General features: G+C 36.4%; 1 protein-coding gene across 1 annotated transcript in view; it reads right to left on the bottom strand.

The window, feature by feature from the left end:
• LOC123545633 (tubulin alpha chain, testis-specific-like) overlaps positions 1-19,068 on the bottom strand; it is an 85,563-nt gene that overhangs the window by 29,800 nt on the left and 36,695 nt on the right. Inside the window, exon 3 of the mRNA XM_053524658.1 lies at positions 2,926-3,074. Coding sequence (XP_053380633.1) covers positions 2,926-3,074 — 149 coding nt within the window. The remainder of the gene's footprint in view (positions 1-2,925; positions 3,075-19,068) is intronic.

The following is a 19,068-nucleotide window of genomic DNA, read 5'->3' on the forward strand; positions in this document are numbered from 1 at the left end:
TTCAGATGCGTATTATTATATCACTCGGGCTGTGCCCTCATGATATAATTCCTTCGCATCTGAACTCCAAAACAATGATTTATTCAACAACAAATCACTGGATGAGATATATTATTTCTAAATTGTTATATTTGCAGCAAACTGATTCGCATTATTTGCTTTTCATATTATAGCATCAACACATTTTAGGTCATAAGGCCACTTTCCAACTCTAATCTAAAGACAGATATTTCAGGTAGACAAACTCTGGTTATCTATCTTTCACATATAAAGTAAAAGCATTATGTGGGATATTAACCCAGAGATGATTACCAACAAGTCTTCTGTTGGAGAGGCTCGCTGTTTCTGCAAGAATACTATCACTGCAGTTCAAGACAGAAGAATTAGTGTCAGTGTTACCTGGCATTTTTTTTAACCAACAGATGCTCACTAATGCTGCTTCCTAAAGACTAAAGTAACAAGAGCTCGTCGAACACGAAATGCCCCCCTTGATGCATTTAGTAATTGCACAAGGAACAAATTATATGCTCACTTATGCATGTGGTTCAAATTTGAAGGCTGCAGCTTGAAAAATGTGAAAGTAGGTCACTAGGTCAAAATCAAGGTCAAATTTTATTTCGGAACACAAAACTATGCAAGTGATCCAAATTTGAAGCCTGTACCTTCAGAAATGTGAAAGTAGGTCACTAGGTCAATCTCAAGATCAAAGTTAATTTCAGTACACAAAACTATGCTTGTGGTTCAAATTTGAAGGCTGTAGCTTGAGAAATGTGAAAGTAGGTCACTAGGTCAAAATCAAGGTCAAATTTTATTTTGGAACAAAAAACTATGCATGTGGTCCAAATTTGAAGTCTGTACCTTCAAAAATGTGAAAGTAGGTCACTAGGTCAATAACAAGGTCAAAGTTTGTTTCAGTACACAAACCTATGCATGTGGTCCAAATTTGAAGGCTGTAGCTAAAGAAATTTGAAAGTAGGTCACTAGGTCAAGATCAAGGTCAACTCATGTCAAGGTTCATCTTGCCACTCAAAACTATAAATGTGGTCCAAATTTGAATGATGTAAGTTATGGACATGAACAGTCAGGGGTGTAACTGTTTCAAGTTATCACATTTTATAACCCATTTGAGTTATTGCCTTTACTTTCATAACTTGTTTCAGTTATCATAAAATATTACAAAGCCCTCCTGAATCCTTAGTCTTTCATCTTTCCAGCTATGCAGTAAATTTTTTTACGCAAGGCTGATAAAGTCTTACGCAAATGGTTTTAAAGCTATAAAACTCTTAACATCTCATTATGCTCATCAGGCCATGATCAGACTAAAAGAGAATTTGATTAACCACAGTTTGCTACTAATTACACTTTGATGGTCAATTTGTGAGAACAGCAAAAAGGCTTTTTATGAATAACTTACCTGGGTTATCTATATTTTATAACTCATACAGGTTATAAAATGCTGGAAAAAGTAACTGAAATAGGTTACATAACTTAAAACAGTTACACCCCTGACTGATGAATATTCTAAGTTTTTCCCTATATAAGTCTATATGAACCATGTGACCCCTGAGGCGGGGCCTATTTGACCCTAGAGGGATAATTTGAACAATCTTGGTAGAGAACCACTAGATGATGCTACATTACAAAATATCAAAGCCATAGTCTTTGTGGTTTGGACAAGAAGATTTTCAAAGTTTTTCCCTATATAAGTCTATGTAAACCATGTGACCCCCCAGGGCGGGGCCATATCTGACCCTTGGGGAAAAATTTGAACAATCTTAGTAGAGGACCACTAGATGATGTCATATACAAAATATCAAAGCCCTAGGTCCTGTGGTTTTGGACAAGAGGTTTTTCAAATTTTTTTCCTATATAAGTCTATATAAACCATGTGACCCCCGGGATGGGGCCATATTTGACCCCAGGGAAATAATCTGAACAATCTTGGTAGAGGACCACTAGATTTTGCTACATACCCAATATCAAAGCCCTAGGCCCTATGGTTTTGGACAAGAAGATCAGAAACTGTTTAACTGTTCCTGGCCAATGCGACCTTGACCTTTGACCTAATGACCTCAAAATCAATAGGGGTCATCTGCTGGTCATGGCCAACCTAACTATCAATTTTCCTGAAACTAGGCCCAAGCGTTCTTGAGTTATTGCTCGGAAACCATTTAACTGTTCCTGTTCAATGTGACCTTGACCTTTGACATACTGACATCAAAATCAATAGGGGTCATCTGCTGGTCATGACCAACCTGCCTATCAACTTTCGTGTCCCTAGGCTGAAGCGTTCTTGAGTTATCATCCGGAAACCGTTTAATTGTTCAGGGTCACTGTGACCTTGACCTTTAACATACTGACCTTAAAATCAATAGGGGTCATCTGCTTGTCATGATCAACCTCCCTATCAACTTTCATGATCCTAGGCCCAAGCGTTCTTGAGTTATCATCCGGAAACCGTTTTACTATTCAGGGTCACTGTGACCTTGACCTTTGACATACAGACCTCAAAATCAATAGGGGTCATCTGCTGGTGATGACCAACCTCCCTATCAACTTTCATGATCCTAGGCCCAAGCGTTCTTGAGTTATCATCCGGAAACGGATTGGTCTACATTCCGACCGACCGACCGACATCTGCAAAACAATATACCCCTCCTTCTTCGAAGGGGGGCATAATTATGCATATGTGATACAGCTTGTTCTTGAAATGAATTCAGCAAGAACTTTTGACAGAGGCCTTGTTTTTTCACTTTCTGTTGGTAGTAAATATTTCTGTGAAATTTTGTTGAAGTCCAGACAGTGGTTGCTCAGAAAAAGTGTTGACTAGAATGAATAATGGACACACAAGGTGGCAACTATATAATTATGTTTCCCTGAATTATTTGGAGAGTTTAAGGCAAATAAGTATAACAGAAGGAATACCAGTTTTCTGATGCGGTCAAGAACAAGATCCACAATTTCCTTTCCGATGGTATAATGTCCTCTAGCATAGTTATTTGCAGCGTCCTCCTTGCCAGTTATTAGCTGCTCTGGATGGAACAACTGGCGGTAGGTACCAGTTCGAACCTCATCTACAAAAATATTATAGAACTAGACATTGCTTTTGAGCTTAAAGGTGTTTCAATGCAGGTGTCCCCATTAACTGTCCTTTAACCTTACATGGTCATATGTTCAATAGGCCTGGTCAGGCAATCATCCTACAGTGATTTTTTTTGCGCCAATTTGACTCCGAAATTCAGCGTCTTCCCAATTGACAAAAATGGTCAAAATTCCCAAAATATGCTTAAAAATTCACCAAAACGAGATGATTTTTCCCAATACGATTGATTTCTTGTAAAAGTTGAACTAAAACGATGCAAATAATCATAAAAATTCCGACTCTAATTATGGTTTATTCACAGAATTTTGTTGCCAATTCAAAGCACGTTGTTTACATAAAACGGGTCACAGCATAGTACAGCATTTAGTATGACTTCCTTCACGGTCGCTAAACGCTTTTTCATGCGTCAAAATGAGTCGGGAAAAAAAATTGTTAGAAAATTACCTAAATTATCAAAAAATGTCGCACAATTCCAAATATTATAATAAGAAAATAAAACTGAAACACGCCATCGGTACTCCGGACATTCGAACATCTTTTGGTAAAGTTAAAGAGAAATCAAATTCAAATCAAACGTCAGGACAGCAAAGTGATCTGTCCAAGAAATCTGAGTCCCCACAAAATGACAGTCTTCGTCGTAACTGGGTTGCCCGAAGTAGTGATGGGCCGATTAGCGGATATAATCGATTGACGGCTAGAAAAGTCCAACCGATTCCGATAATCGATTATGTTTTCTCAGTCGATAGTGGGTACGAATCTACACGGGTATGGACGAAGGTTTCCAAAGGGAAATACGGTGCGTGAGAATTTATGTTTACCTGGAAATATCCGAAATATGGACTACCTGCATACCATGGTTCATACAGAATATTAGAGACAAAATTCAAGTACTTTTCAAGGACTTTTTACAATTTTTCAAGCACTATTTTTTTCAAAACCACAACCTAATCTGAACAACTTTTATTATGTAATGCAAAAATAAAACAACCATCACTTGTCACACCTTTGAAATTCGATTATTAGATTGATGTGATTCACTATTTTGCTGAGGTTTATCGCTTTTCTTGTGATTTTTTAGCGCACTCCTACTAATGATACCTCAAAATTTTGTCACACGACGTACAAATACACTTCGTTCTGTCTGCTCTATATGGCTTCAGCCACTGTTTATATTCGTCTTTTGTCTCCCGCTTACTTGAGTAAACATGTTTATTTTCTTACTCATTTTAATTCACTGGAAACACTCGCAAATAGCTAAAAATTGCGAGTTATTATTCCCCGTACTTTTTTAAACGGAAACGGAAACATGCAAACGGTGAAACAGTAGAAATAGCACTCCGTAAATATCGATAAAGTGTGGCCGTAGACCACTATAATAGCATAAGAGTGACCCGATCCTGCAATTTCACGAATTTATTTTCATTTTCTTCGATTTATTTTAAGCTTTAAATTCTTTTTGCAAAGCAAAGTTACGGAAAGAATTATTTTCAAGGAGTGAAAGGTCAAATTCAAGGAGTTTTTTTCAAAATTCAAGTACTTTTCCAGGTTTTTTAGGGGTTTTGTCATTTTCAAGGAGTTTTCAAGGACTACCATTGAATTCAAGGACTTTTCAAGGCCTGTGCGAACCCTGTGCATACATAACGGATAAAACAGAAGTATGCCGACAATCAAACGTTAGTATTTCGTTTCAGTTATCAAATGAAAATGGATTTAACATCTTACAGTTAGGCACAGCTGTTAACATGGCGGCGTCCATAGCGTCAATAAAAGTGGGGTAAAATAAATTAGAGAAACTTTGATAAATTTTCGTATTTTACAACGGTATGCCCGAGGGAATTTATCTGTTGAAACTGGACACTAATGCCGTTAGATTTCCGTGTCCATAATGTAATTTCAATGGAAAGAACTTTGGTGTTTTTATGCAGTTGCAGTTGTCATCGAGTTGTCATGATTTTTTTTCTGCCGAAATTCCATTTACCCAGTACCGCTGACCAATGGAAACAGATTAAACTCTGATTTTTATCTGATCATTTTTTACCAAGCTTCATGACATTGTTATAAGCCATAGCAACAAGCAGTTGGAACATGGTGCTACTCAGTAGTGTCAGGCTATGGTAACCATTGTATGAAAATATTTATATTACCGAAAAATAACTGAATTCATTTAATGATTTTCTACAATCACTATTTTTGTCAGCCAGAGAAAGACTGAAATATCTGTACTTCCTTGCTGTATGCTAGATATGTTACAGGTACAGGTATACCAGTCAACTGTCACAAATGACAGCTATGAGTCTATGATACATGTACACCAGATTGCAATTTATTGTTGTTTCCCTGTCTGCAACTAATTAGTCATTACTAAACAAGTTTCTGTTTACCCGGAACCAGCTTTAAAACATCTGATTAATGGTAGTTCTTTATTTTTCAAAAGAGCATATGAATTTTAAGTAAAACAGTCATTTTAAAGACATGACTATCTGAATAAACAAGTATGAAAATAAATAACATTCAACCGATTATTTTTCCGATACATCGCATCGGTTTGCTAACCGAGTTGGAGTTTTCCAACCGATGTCCCATCACTAGCCCGAAGTCCGGGACAAGTATATCATGTTTTGGGCAAGCCAAAGTTTTCAGGTGGTTGCCCGAACAGACAAGTGCTTTTTTCCAAAATTTAAATCCCTTAATTTTCACAATAATTACAAAAAGAATTTCATGAATCTGAAATGAACATCCTAAATACTAGCTTTCGTATATTTATGCATGAATTGATGACTTCACATTTGCAGTATATAAAGTAACTTTACAAAATTCATAAATTACATCCCTAAAAATTACCTTGATTGACTTGAATTTACCCGCGAATTGTAAAGATATCAAAACGTCATGCCAGTAATTTTCCATTCCACGAGCACATGCAACCTATCGTATAGCCATTACTTTTATTTATCAACACGCTTGTAGTGCATTCATTTTTTAATATAATCACTTCAAATGTTCAACACCGCTTGAGAAGTAATACAGTTTGAATTCTATAACAATTTTAATAAGATATCGACAGAAATGTAGGCAAAATTCTATAAAAACGATCGAAGTTTCATACAATTATTTGTAAAATTTCAAACAGCGCGATCTTAATTATTTATTTATTTCTAAAAGTAAATAAATAATACATACTATAGTCATAAATTTCAGACTTTTGACAAGAAAGTACAAAAAACAGAATTAAAAAAATCTTAAATAATGAAAAAGCGACAGCAATTTAAATACATAGAGTAAAACGATTTTTGGCAAACAGATTTCTGCAAGTGCGGAATAAGTTACGTGACCTCGTGAACGTATATAAACAAGAGCTGTCTCCATAGGATGACACATGCCCCCGATGGCACTTTGAATGAATAGTTATGGCCGATGTTAGAGTTTAGGACCTTTGACCTACGGAGCTGGGTCTTGCGCGCGACATGTCGTCTTACTGTGTCACACATTCATGTGTAGTTATTTTAAAATCCATGCATGAATGACAATGATATGGACCGGACATGCCCATCAATGCACTATCATGAAAAATGACCTTTAATGTCTAAGTGTGATCTTGACCTTTGAGCTACGGACCTGGGTCTTGCGTGCAACACGTCGTCTTACTGTGGTACACATTCATGCCAAGTTATTTGAAAATCCATCCATCGATGACAAAGATATGGACCGGACACGCCCATCAATGCACTATCCTTTAATGTCTAAGTGTGACCTTGACCTTTGAGCTACGGACCTGGGTCTTGCGCGCGACACGTCGTCTTACTGTGGTACACATTCATGCCAAGTTATTTGAAAATCCATCCATCGATGACAAAGATATGGACTGGACACGCCCATCAATGCACTATCCTTTAACGTCTAAGTGTGACCTTGACCTTTGAGCTACGGACCTGGGTCTTGCGCGCGACACGTCGTCTTACTGTGGTACACATTCATGCCAAGTTATTTGAAAATCCATCCATCGATGACAAAGATATGGACCGGACACGCCCATCAATGCACTATCCTTTAACGTCTAAGTGTGACCTTGACCTTTGAGCTACTGGGCTGGGTCTTGCGCGCGACACGTCGTCTTACTGTGGTACACATTCATGCCAAGTTATTTGAAAATCCATCCATCGATGACAAAGATATGGACCGGACAAGCCCATCAATGCACTATCCTTTAATGTCTAAATGTGACCTTGACCTTTGAGCTACGGGCCTGGGTCTTGCACGCGACACGTCGTTTTACTGTGGTACACATTCATGCCAAGTTATTTGAAAATCCATCCATCGATGACAAAGATATGGACCGGACACGAAAATTGCGGACAGACTGACAGATGGTTCAAAAACTATATGCCTCCCTTTGGGGGCATAAAAATTGTTTTAAAATAAAGCAGTATGATGTCGCTGTGGTTTTTAATAAGTTTAATAAGTAAATGAATCTTTGTACATGTCTTTTTTGATTCGGCACTATGTCAGATATTCTTTTCAAACAATAATGTAAATTCCTTGAGGGCAAATAGGTCACAGAGGTAGGATTATTATCCTACTATTATCGTATGACACATTTACCTGTCAGTTTATATGGGACACTGCACATTCGCTTTTAAAAAAATTGAAGAAGATACTTTTTTACTGATTTCTTCTCAGCAATTTAAAGAACCGAGGCCATACGATCAGACAGTGATGTGTCACATGGCGCGAAAACATGATGTAATGCCATGACAATCTCGGGCAACTATACCGCTTTGCTCTCAACCTCAGACGCCATGATACCAATACACTTCTTTTAGCTCTTTGAGGGGGTTTTAATTGATGATGAAAACATTTAACAAGGTCAATTACTTGTTTATCAACAGAATAATTACCGATAATTGTTAATGGTTTTTTTTTTTTCGCTTTAAACACGGGTGGGTTGATGATGATTATTGTGTCCATATTTTTGGGACACGTCGCTCAGGACTGTGATAATAGGCTACATTTACTTGATAATAATGCTTCAAAAAAGAAAAAAAACAACACAAACAAAAATACCGACCTACCGACCCTACTTTCTTTGGCCATGCCACCAGAAACACATTTTTTTGGAGGTGGGTGGGGGCCTAACCAGGCTGATCCATTATTCATGGTTCATACAGAATATCAGAGACAAAATTCAAGGACTTTTCAAGGACTTTTTAAAGTTTTTCAAGCACTATTTTTTTTCAAAACCACGACCTAATCTGAAAAACTTTTATGATGTAATGCAAAAATAAAACAACCATCACTTGTCACACCTTTGAAAATGACGTAATTCGATTATTAGATTGATGTAATTCACTATTTTGCTGAGGTTTATCACTATTCTTGTGATTTTTTAGCGCACTCCTACTAATGATACCTCAAAATTTTGTCACACGACGTACAAATACACTTCGTTCTGTCTGCTCTAAAGGGCTTCAGCCACTGTTTATATTCGTCTTTTGTCTCCCGCTTACTTGAGTAAACATGTTTATTTTTCTTACTCATTTTAATTCACTGGAAACACTCGCAAATAGCTAATAATTGCGAGTTATTATTCCCCGTACTTTTTTAAACGGAAACGGAAACATGCAAACGGTGATATAGTAGAAATAGCCCTCTGTAAATATCGATAAAGTGTGGCCGTAGACCACTATAATAGCATACGAGTGACCCGATCCTGCAATTTCACGAATTTATTTTCATTTTCTCTGATTTATTTTAAGCCTTAAATTCTTTTTGCAAAGCAAGTTACGGAAAGAATATTTTCAAGGAGTGAAAGGTCAAATTCAAGGAGTTTTTTTCAAAATTCAAGTACTTTTCCAGGTTTTTTAGGGGTTTTGTCATTTTCAAGGAGTTTTCAAGGACTACCATCGAATTCAAGGACTTTTCAAGGCCTGTGCGAACCCTGTTATTGTAGTTAAATTTGAACAACTACACTATATTTTAAAGGCCCAGGCTAAAAAAGTAAGTTTTAGAAGGGTAGTGCAAATTTGAACCCCACACCTGGCATATAACTAGATACTGGTATAGGTCTTACTTTTTTTCTACAGTTTTCTCCCATAATTTCTGTCTGCTTGTTACTTGAATATTGCAACATGGTTATCTACTTACGTTGGCTTAGTGTGGGTAGGTTAGTTGACTACCATTTAAATTACTGAATGTTGAATTAAGCATAAACCAAAATACATCAAATTTATAATCAAAATGATTTTGGGCAAGTGGTTTTCTTAATTTACTTGCCCAAAAGGACAAGTGCTGAAAAAAAATTAAGGTGAAGACTGAAATGACCCCCAGAAATCAACAGAAGCTCATGGTGACCCTAAGCTATCTGAGCCATCAGAAAATAACCTGTCTGTCCTGTCTGTTCAAACTCAGTGCATATTTGAATGAAATAAATTTACCTTAAAATAAAACTTTTGAAAATGATTTCTTTATTAAGTTCCCTTACAGAAGCAAGCCTCTGTGGCGTACATGCTGTGTATATGCCGCGAACACAGTAGTACGCCAGAGGAGTACATTTTACATACACCGCATGCTGCGTACTATTTCGACGAGTACACAGCATGTACGCAGGAGGTCACTAGTACACTTCAAGTACGCAGCACAGACTCTGAAAATTTAAGGAGTACACTGCATGTACGCAGGAAGGACTTGTACAAGAAAATAGTACACTGCATGTACACCGCAGATACTTTGAAATTTGTGCAGTACACTTCATATACGCGGGAAAGACTTGTGCAATTTCTTTTGGCATTTATACTTAGTTTTTTTTTTATAAGTCAAAGTCTGAAGTAAACTTCAAATACGCGGGAGGGACTTGTTCATTTTCTTTTGGTGTTTATATACTTTGAATTTTTTTAGGTAAAAGTCTGAAGTACACTTCATGCAGGAAGGATTTGTACATTTTTTTTTTTTTTGGAAGCAAGAACTTGATTTCCGAGTAACTTTTATCTTAATAGCATAGAATAGTTCAGATTACCGGTATTCTGAACAATGAAAATTTGCCAAACTATTTGCAATGTTCATTTGTGAAGCTTACATCTTAGTGATTCTGAGCTGCACCTTGCATGCAGTGTAAAAATATATTCTTTTTCATTTTGAATTATCCTGGAGCTTTCTAACTTGGATAATTGAAAAGCCTTATTTGAACTTCGTTGCATTAGATTTTCTAACACATGAAATAATTACCAAGATAATGCCTCAACAGCCCCGGAATGAGAAGAATTAATAGCTCTCACTGTTATTTGAATACTCTTAAACAAAACACCATTCTATCATGTTTTATAAAGGCTTTAATGCTCATTATGTTAACTCATTAAGGCCTCACTAAATTAAAAAGTTGTTCATCGGATTTGCCACTCGTATATTTTCAGAACGTTTTTGGCTAATTGCGCTTGCCCCATTGGAAAAAATCAATCCAAAATTTTTGGTGCGCTACTTTTTACGTACGTAAAAGTGTGTAAATGCTTATATAATTCCAGTCCTAGATTGTTCTCAGATGGATTTTAATCAAAACAAGAGCCATGTCAGACATGGCTAATCCCCCCACCGGGCATATCATAATTGAAGGATGTGGTCCGCATCAGGGGTTTTAAGATGTGGAAGAAAGAATAAGTCAGTAGTGAGGTGGTTTACTGCTAAATTTTATTAATTTTCATGAAGAGTATAACTATGATGTTTTTCTATATGGCTTCTGTAAAAAGAAGGAATGGAAAGCTAACAGGGAACAAGAGTGCCAGAATGTCACAATATATGCCCGTCAAAGCAGATTTCTTTACTCTAGCAGCTGTATTTGCAAATGGAATGTTAATTTTGTGGTTGTTTAGTAATCATTGTAAGTCTTTTGTTTTTTAAAGTCCACAAAAAAACTCCTTACTAGGTAGAGATACCTTATATATAACAAGAGCTGTCCGTAAGACAGCCAAGCTCGACTATTCGAAATATTGTCACAGAAGCAGGAAATTATTACCCAAAATGTTAAATATCAAAAGAGTTTTAAGTTCGAAAGGGGACATAATTTGACCAAAATACATATCAGAGTTATGGGACTTGATGTTATCAACTAGTTTTATAACCCCGAAGAAACATGTTAAGTTTCAATTCAAAATCTGCATTAGTTTTGGGGATAGTAACTTGCATGTAAAACTTTAACCAGAATTTTCCAAGTCCAAAAGGGGGCATAATTTGCTCAAAATACATGTTAAGAGTTATGGAACTTGACCCAGTGAGGTTGGTAATTGACCTAGAAAAAGAATAAATAAGTTTCAAAGCTATATGCCTTTTGGTAATAGCTGTATGTACTTGCACGCAAAAATTTAACCAGGATTTTCTAAGTCCAAAAGGGGGCATAATTTGCCCAAAATACATGTTAAGAGTTATGGAACTTGACCCAGTGAGGTTGGTAATTGACCTAGAAAAAGAATAAATAAGTTTCAAAGCTATATGCCTTTTGGTAATAGCTGTATGTACTTGCACGCAAAACTTTAACCAGGATTTTCTAAGTCCAAAAGGGGGCATAATTTGCCCAAAATACATGTCAGAGTTATGGGACTTGGTGCTATCAACTAGTTTTATAACCTGGAAGACACAAGTGAAGTTTCAATTTAATATCTGTAGTAGTTTTGGAGATAGTTACTTGCATGTAAAACTTTAACCAGGATTTTCTAAGTCCAAAAGGGGGCATAATTTTCCCAAAATACATGTCAGAGTTATGGGACTTGACCCAGTGAGGTAGGTAATTGATCTAGAAAAAGAAAAAATAAGTTTCAAATCTATATGCCTTTTAGTAATAGCTGTATGTACTTGCACGCAAAACTTTAACCAGAATTTTCTAAGTCCAAAAGGGGGCATAATTTGGCCAAAATGAAGGTCAGAGTTATGGGACTTGGTGCTATCAACTAGTTTTATAACCCCGAAGACACATGTGAAGTTTCAATTCAATATCTGCATTAGTTTTGGAGATAGTAACTTGCATGTAAAACTTTAACCAGAATTTTCTAAGTCCAAAAGGGGGCATAATTTGCCCAAAATACATGTCAGAGTTATGGGACTTGACCCAGTGAGGTAGGTAATTGATCTAGAAAAAGAAAAAATAAGTTTCAAATCTATATGCCTTTTAGTAATAGCTGTATCATGGTTCATACAGAATATCAGAGACAAAATTCAAGTACTTTTCAAGGACTTTTTACAATTTTTCAAGCACTATTTTTTTTCAAAACCACGACCTAATCTGAACAACTTTTATTATGTAATGCAAAAATGAAACAACCATCACTTGTCACACCTTTGAAAATGACGTAATTTGATTATTAGATTGATGTGATTCACTATTTTGCTGAGGTTTATCGCTTTTCTTGTGATTTTTTAGCGCACTCCGACTAATGATACCTCAAAATTTTGTCACACGACGTACAAATACACTTCGTTCTGTCTGCTCTATAGGGCTTCTGCCACTGTTTATATTCGTCTTTTGTCTCCCGCTTACTTTAGTAAACATGTTTATTTTTCTTACTCATTTTAATTCAAGATTTTACGGTTATTATTCCCCGTACTTTTTTTAAACGGAAACGGAAACATGCAAACGGTGATATAGTAGAAATAGCACTCTGTAAATATCGATAAAGTGTGGCCGTAGACCACTATAATAGCATACAAGTGACCCGATTCTGTAATTTCACGAATCTATTTTCATTTTCTCCGATTTATTTTAAGCCTTAAATTCTTTTTGCAAAGCAATGTTACGGAAAGAATATTTCAAGAAGTGAAAGGTCAAATTCAAGGAGTTTTTTTTCAAAATTCAAGTACTTTTCCAGGTCTTTTAGGGTTTTTGTCATTTTCAAGGAGTTTTCAAGGACTACCATCGAATTCAAGGACTTTTCAAGGCCTGTGCGAACCCTGTGTATGTACTTGCACGCAAAACTTTAACCAGAATTTTCTAAGTCCAAAAGGGGGCATAATTTGGCCAAAATGAAGGTCAGAGTTATGGGACTTGGTGCTATCAACTAGTTTTATAACCCCGAAGACACATGTGAAGTTTCAATTCAATATCTGCATTAGTTTTGGAGATAGTAACTTGCATGTAAAACTTTAACCAGAATTTTCTAAGTCCAAAAGGGGGCATAATTTGCTCAAAATACATGTTAGAGTTATGGAACTTGACCCAGTGAGGTTGGTAATTGACCTAGAAAAAGAATAAATAAGTTTCAAAGCTATATGCCTTTAAATGATAGCTGTATGTACTTGCATGCAAAAACTTAACCAAGGTGTGACGCCGACGCCGACGCCAGGGTGAGTAGAATAGCTAGACTATTCTTCGAATAGTCGAGCTAATAAAATTAATAAAATACACCTAACACTGGAGAGTAACATCTATGCTGTACCACAGAAAAGTGGTCTTGTTTTTTCCCTAGGGTCAATTATAAAAATGTTACAATACAAGTTATTTATAGTAACAACTAAGGGAAGTTAAAAAAAAAAAAATTTCAAGTCCACACAAAAATCTTTATCAGGAAGAGACTGGTCAAAATACACCTCAAAATTGGATTTAGCATGTTTGTTGTACTACAGAAAAGTGGTCTCGATTTTTCCCTACGACTAGTAATGAAAAAGTTACAATAAAAGCTATTTAAAGTAACAACAAAGGGAAGTAATTCTAAAGAAGGGAACTGCGCATGACACTTCGTCTCATGATGGTGTATAATTGTGCCAAGTTACATCAAAATCCCTCCATGCATGAAGAAGAAATGCTTCGGACAAAGTCATTCTTGTATCTGACCTTTGGCCTCTAAGTGTGACCTTGACCTTAGGCCTAGGCTAGTGACCTGGATCTTGCGCAAGACACTCCGTCTCGTGGTGGTAAACATTTGTGCCAAGTTATATCAAAATCCCTCAATGCATGAAGAAGAAATGCTCCGGACAAGGTTTTTATTCTTGTATCCTTTGACCTCTAAGTGTGACCTTGACCTTAGACCTAGTTCTTGCGTATGACACTCCGCATCGTGGTGGTAAACATTTGTGCCAAGATATATCAAAATCCCTCCATGCATGAAGAAGATATGCTCCGGACAAATTTCTTTAAGAAAATATGATAAAGGGGAATAACTCAAAAAATTGGCAAGGTAGAGTTATTGTTCTTGCACTTCCTCCCAATGTGTTCTATCAGTGTATGAAGTTTGAAGAAAATCCCTCCAGTACTTTTGGGGTTATGCTCCGGACAAAATGTTTTAAGAAAATATGATAAAGGGGAATAACTCAAAAAATAGGCAAGGTAGAGTTATTTTTCTTGCACACTGCACTTCCTCCCAATGTGTTCTATCAGTGTATGAAGTTTGAAGAAAATCCCTCCAGTACTTTTGGGGTTATGCTCCGGACAAAATGTTTTAAGAAAATATGATAAAGGGGAATAACTCAAAAAATAGGCAAGGTAGAGTTATTGTTCTTGCACACTGCACTTCCTCCCAATGTGTTCTATCAGTGTATGAAGTTTGAAGAAAATCCCTCCAGTACTTTTGGAGTTATGCTCCGGACAAATTTTTTTAAGAAAATAAGATAAAGGGGAATAACTCAAAAAATAGGCAAGGTAGAGTTATTGTTCTTGCACACTGCACTTCCTCCCAATGTGTTCTATCAGTGTATGAAGTTTGAAGAAAATCCCTCAAGTACTTTTGGAGTTATGCTCCGGACAAATATCGTTGCGGACGCACGGACGGAGAGCATTTCTAATATCCCCTTCACCTTTGGTGGGGGGATAAATAAATACATACTATGCACACATCATCTATAATAAATCATAACACTTACATTTAGTTGCATTAAAGTTGTTTCCCCTTGATGCAGTTACGCCATTTTCTTCAAATGTTTACCAAATTACATGCTACAAAAATTGATTTATTTCATTGAAAAGTGGATGAAGAAAAGCATTCAAATTTATTTGATAACACCAATCTACATTATTTTGGTAAGGGTAAATACTTATTGATGCATGTCACTTATCTTTTTTCTGTCCAAATGATCGGTTGGTGGGGTAAGGAATTTACATTATCACAGCAGTTTGCCACAAGAGTACACAGCATGTATGCAGCAGGAGTACACAGCATGTACGCCGCAGGACTCAGGCCAGGAGTACACAGCATGTACGCCGCAGGGGTAGTACACCGCAGGCTCATTTGCATGTGAAAAGTGTATGTGCCGCGTACATGCTGCTTACTATTTCCCGCATACTAAATTCCTCCAGCGTACATCCTGTGTACTATGTAGTCCGCAGCAAGTAGTACGCGGCAGAGCTCATTTGCATGTCAAAAGTGTACTACAAACGTACTATCGGTGTATGTGCGGTGTATATCCTGCGTACTATTTAAAGCCCTTGATTTCAGTACACATCATGTACGCATCATATACGCTGTATGTACACAGCAGGCCTTTTTCTTCTGTAAGGGTTTTGTTAATTTTTCCCAATTTTAAAGTTTATCGCGCTAAAAATTCCCAATTTAAAAGGCATGGGCTGTTGCCAAAAAAAGTAAAAAAATCACTGTCCTACAACACAAGGCAGCTATAGGTTATATTGATGGGGAACTTCTCTCCAGGCCAGTGACCTTGACCTTGAAGGCCAACTCGTTTTCCCCTATGAAGTAACCTCCAGTAAACAAGACAGTCCTAATGCAATAGAAATTTTTTTCCAAAACAACACTTAAAAATTCCCCAAATGACTGCTACTATAGCTTGAAATATTTGATTCCACACTCGGTAATTACAGTTAGCTGGCTATTTTTACATGGTGTTATCATGATCTACATGCCGATGGCATAATAAATGGTCTGCCTACTTCAGATTTTTGAGAGAAATGGCCGCTGAAATTACACACAAATAATTTTGAGGGCCTCAAAAAATGTTTTTTGTTTTGTTTTTTTATCATTCAAGGTTATTCTGGATGCCAACAGTCCATAATACTTTCGATTTGTTTTGTTTTTCCACAACAATGACATTTTGCTTTGTCGTTTTTCTGGTGGAATCCTACAGAAATCGAGATATGATACTGTTTGTAATTGAAACCAGACTGGTATATTGCTATGATGCGTTCCAAGTTCGATAGTTCTGCCCCCTGTCAATCAAAATCCCAGTGAATTTCAATATTGTTCGCCGGCGATAGCAAGGTGTTTATTGATCAATGTTTACAAGTTAATTGATAAACAATGCAGCCTTAGATTATCGTATTTGTACCATTATTTTGTGTGCTCGATACGATTACATGAGCCGGTCGGCCGTTACGGTCTATAACAAATTTATTATAATTGCCGAGGCTTTGTTTGGGCAAAACAAATTAAATAAGCAGAAATTATACGTGGTATGATGAAAAAATAAAGTTAAAACAGTTATCTTTTCAAGAACTTTAACTGTTACTTTTGTTTTTCGTTACTCGTTTTCTAGACCGACATTTTCAAACATTTTTATCATTTCTTACAAGATTTTTCTAGTACAAACTAAAATAAAAAGCCAATAAAACGTCTGCATTTACGAAAAATATGATCACTGTTGCCAAAGCAGCTCTTATTTAGAAGAATTTGCTGATAATAAAAGCATACAAACACTACACCCCACCCACTTTTAGGCAATGTGCAAAATAAAACAACTAAAATATGAAATGTTTAAGAAAATCTGTTATGACCAATGTACTAGTTTTAGATAAAGTCTGTTGGAGTTGCATTAATAAGGCCTAAAAAATCTTTGTATCTGGTAACATGCTCAAAAAATTAGGGTAGGTAGGTCGGAACATTTTTTTTTTTTTTTTTAATTTTTTTTTATTTAAGGGAGACTTTTCGGAATTTTTTTTTTATGTCAAAAAAATGATTACAAATAAGGGGGTTATAAGGGGGAATGAACTAGGTGGCATACATTTAAATGAACTACAACAAATCGCAGAGGAGTGCGATGGTAGTGAAGATGAGGGGGAAGAGGACTTGGACAAAAATGACATTATTCTTTTACAGCGAAAGTCATACAAGCTATTGTTGTCATTGATGTAAAATGGAAATAAAGTGGAAATAAAATACATGTAGTACTGTAAACAGTTGTGTTTGTTAGATTTTAGTTTTTTCATGTTCTAACCACATTTTGTTATCAGGGACTCCTAATTTTCTGCAGGGATTCCTAAATTTCCCAGCTGGTATTCCTTCGGGATACCTGGCAAAAAAGTTAGTGTCGAACGCTGGCGTAGATATTTTAAAATCCATGCATGAATGACAAAGATATGGACCGGACACGCCTATCAATGCACTATCATGAAAAATTACCTTTAACGTCTAAGTGTGACCTTGACCTTTGAGCTACGGACCTGGGTCTTGCGCGCGACACGTCGTCTTACTGTGGTACACATTCATGCCAAGTTATTTGAAAATCCATCCATCGATGACAAAGATATGGACCGGACACGCCCATCAATGCACTATCCTTTAACTTCTAAGTGTGACCTTGACCTCTGAGCTACGGACCTGGGTCTTGCGCGCGACACGTCGTCTTACTGTGGTTCACATTCATGCCAAGTTATTTGAAAATCCATCCATCGATGACAAAGATATGGACCGGACACGCCCATCAATGCTCTATCCTTTAATGTCTAAGTGTGACCTTGACCTTTGAGCTACGGACCTGGGCCATCGATGACAAAGATATGGACCGGACACGAAAATTGCGGACAGACAGACCGACAGACGGTTCAAAAACTATATGCCTCCCTTTGGGGGCATAAAAACACAGTCAACATGTAAGCTTTGCATTCAAATGACTTAAACTGTCAACTGTTTGGCAAAAAAATGAGTAGAGGCGACCAAAAACTGACGTGTATTTTGCAGGAGGATCCCCTATTTCAGCTCAACATGTTATGTTGTTTTCGGATGTCGTAAAATGGAAATTCCCACATGTTTAAATCAAATATTAGTTATATAAACTTGATTATGAATTCAATCACATTTCAAACCCAGAAAATTATAAAAAGCATTTTATTAATGGTAAACCAACATCAAATATCGGCCCTATGGCTTATCGAATCAATGTTGTGAAAATATTTGTCTACTGTTGTGGGTGGAGTAATACGAAGAAAACGAATAATTTATGCACAATGCACTATGAAATTGGAGCATTTTCAGTAGATTTCTTGTGTTTTAGGTAAATTCAAGTAATTTTAGTTTGGATCATGCAGTTTTTATTTATATTCGTAAATATTCGGTTCGGGACATGGCGAATAATGAATACAATTCGGACAAAACTGTATTCGACTAATCGAATATTCGAATGTATCATTCAGCCCTAATTTTTTCATATGGACAATATCCCCACTTGCGTCAAACACTGGAAAGACCAAAATAGTTGAAGCATTTTCCGATGAAATTTTCATCCCTCTTGACGCTGTACATGCTAAAGGTTTAAATGCCGATAATTTTCACAAATTAGCCATAAATTCAAATAAACTTACATGCATTGAAAGGGGATTCAATTCGTCATTGATTTATACCAAAATTATCAAATAATATCCAAAATTATGAATTTTCTGGTGATTTAAAGGTTTGTATGTACTGCACATGATTAACGTTTACCGCGTCCCTACACGCAAATATGTGCATGCGATAAAACCAGTAACTTTACATGACTGTGTACTGTGATTTATCTTCCATTATTTTGGTCCTTCAAAGTTTTGACGTTTAGATTGCCCATGACAGATATAAAACAATCTGAACGGAGAATTATTTTGACTACCTATTTAATATGAAGGGAAAAAAACCCTGTGATATGCTTATAAAGACATATTATTACAAGTTGCCTGATTGGATGTATCTATGTATATATTCCATTGCATACAAATCCCCTTCAGGGACCTATCTAGCTACTTATGCTGCAGTCTTTTTCTGACCATCGAATATAAATAGAGTGGCCCGACTTTGAATCAC

Source organism: Mercenaria mercenaria, chromosome 15 (genome assembly GCF_021730395.1).
Source record: "Mercenaria mercenaria strain notata chromosome 15, MADL_Memer_1, whole genome shotgun sequence".
Taxonomy (NCBI): domain Eukaryota; kingdom Metazoa; phylum Mollusca; class Bivalvia; order Venerida; family Veneridae; genus Mercenaria; species Mercenaria mercenaria.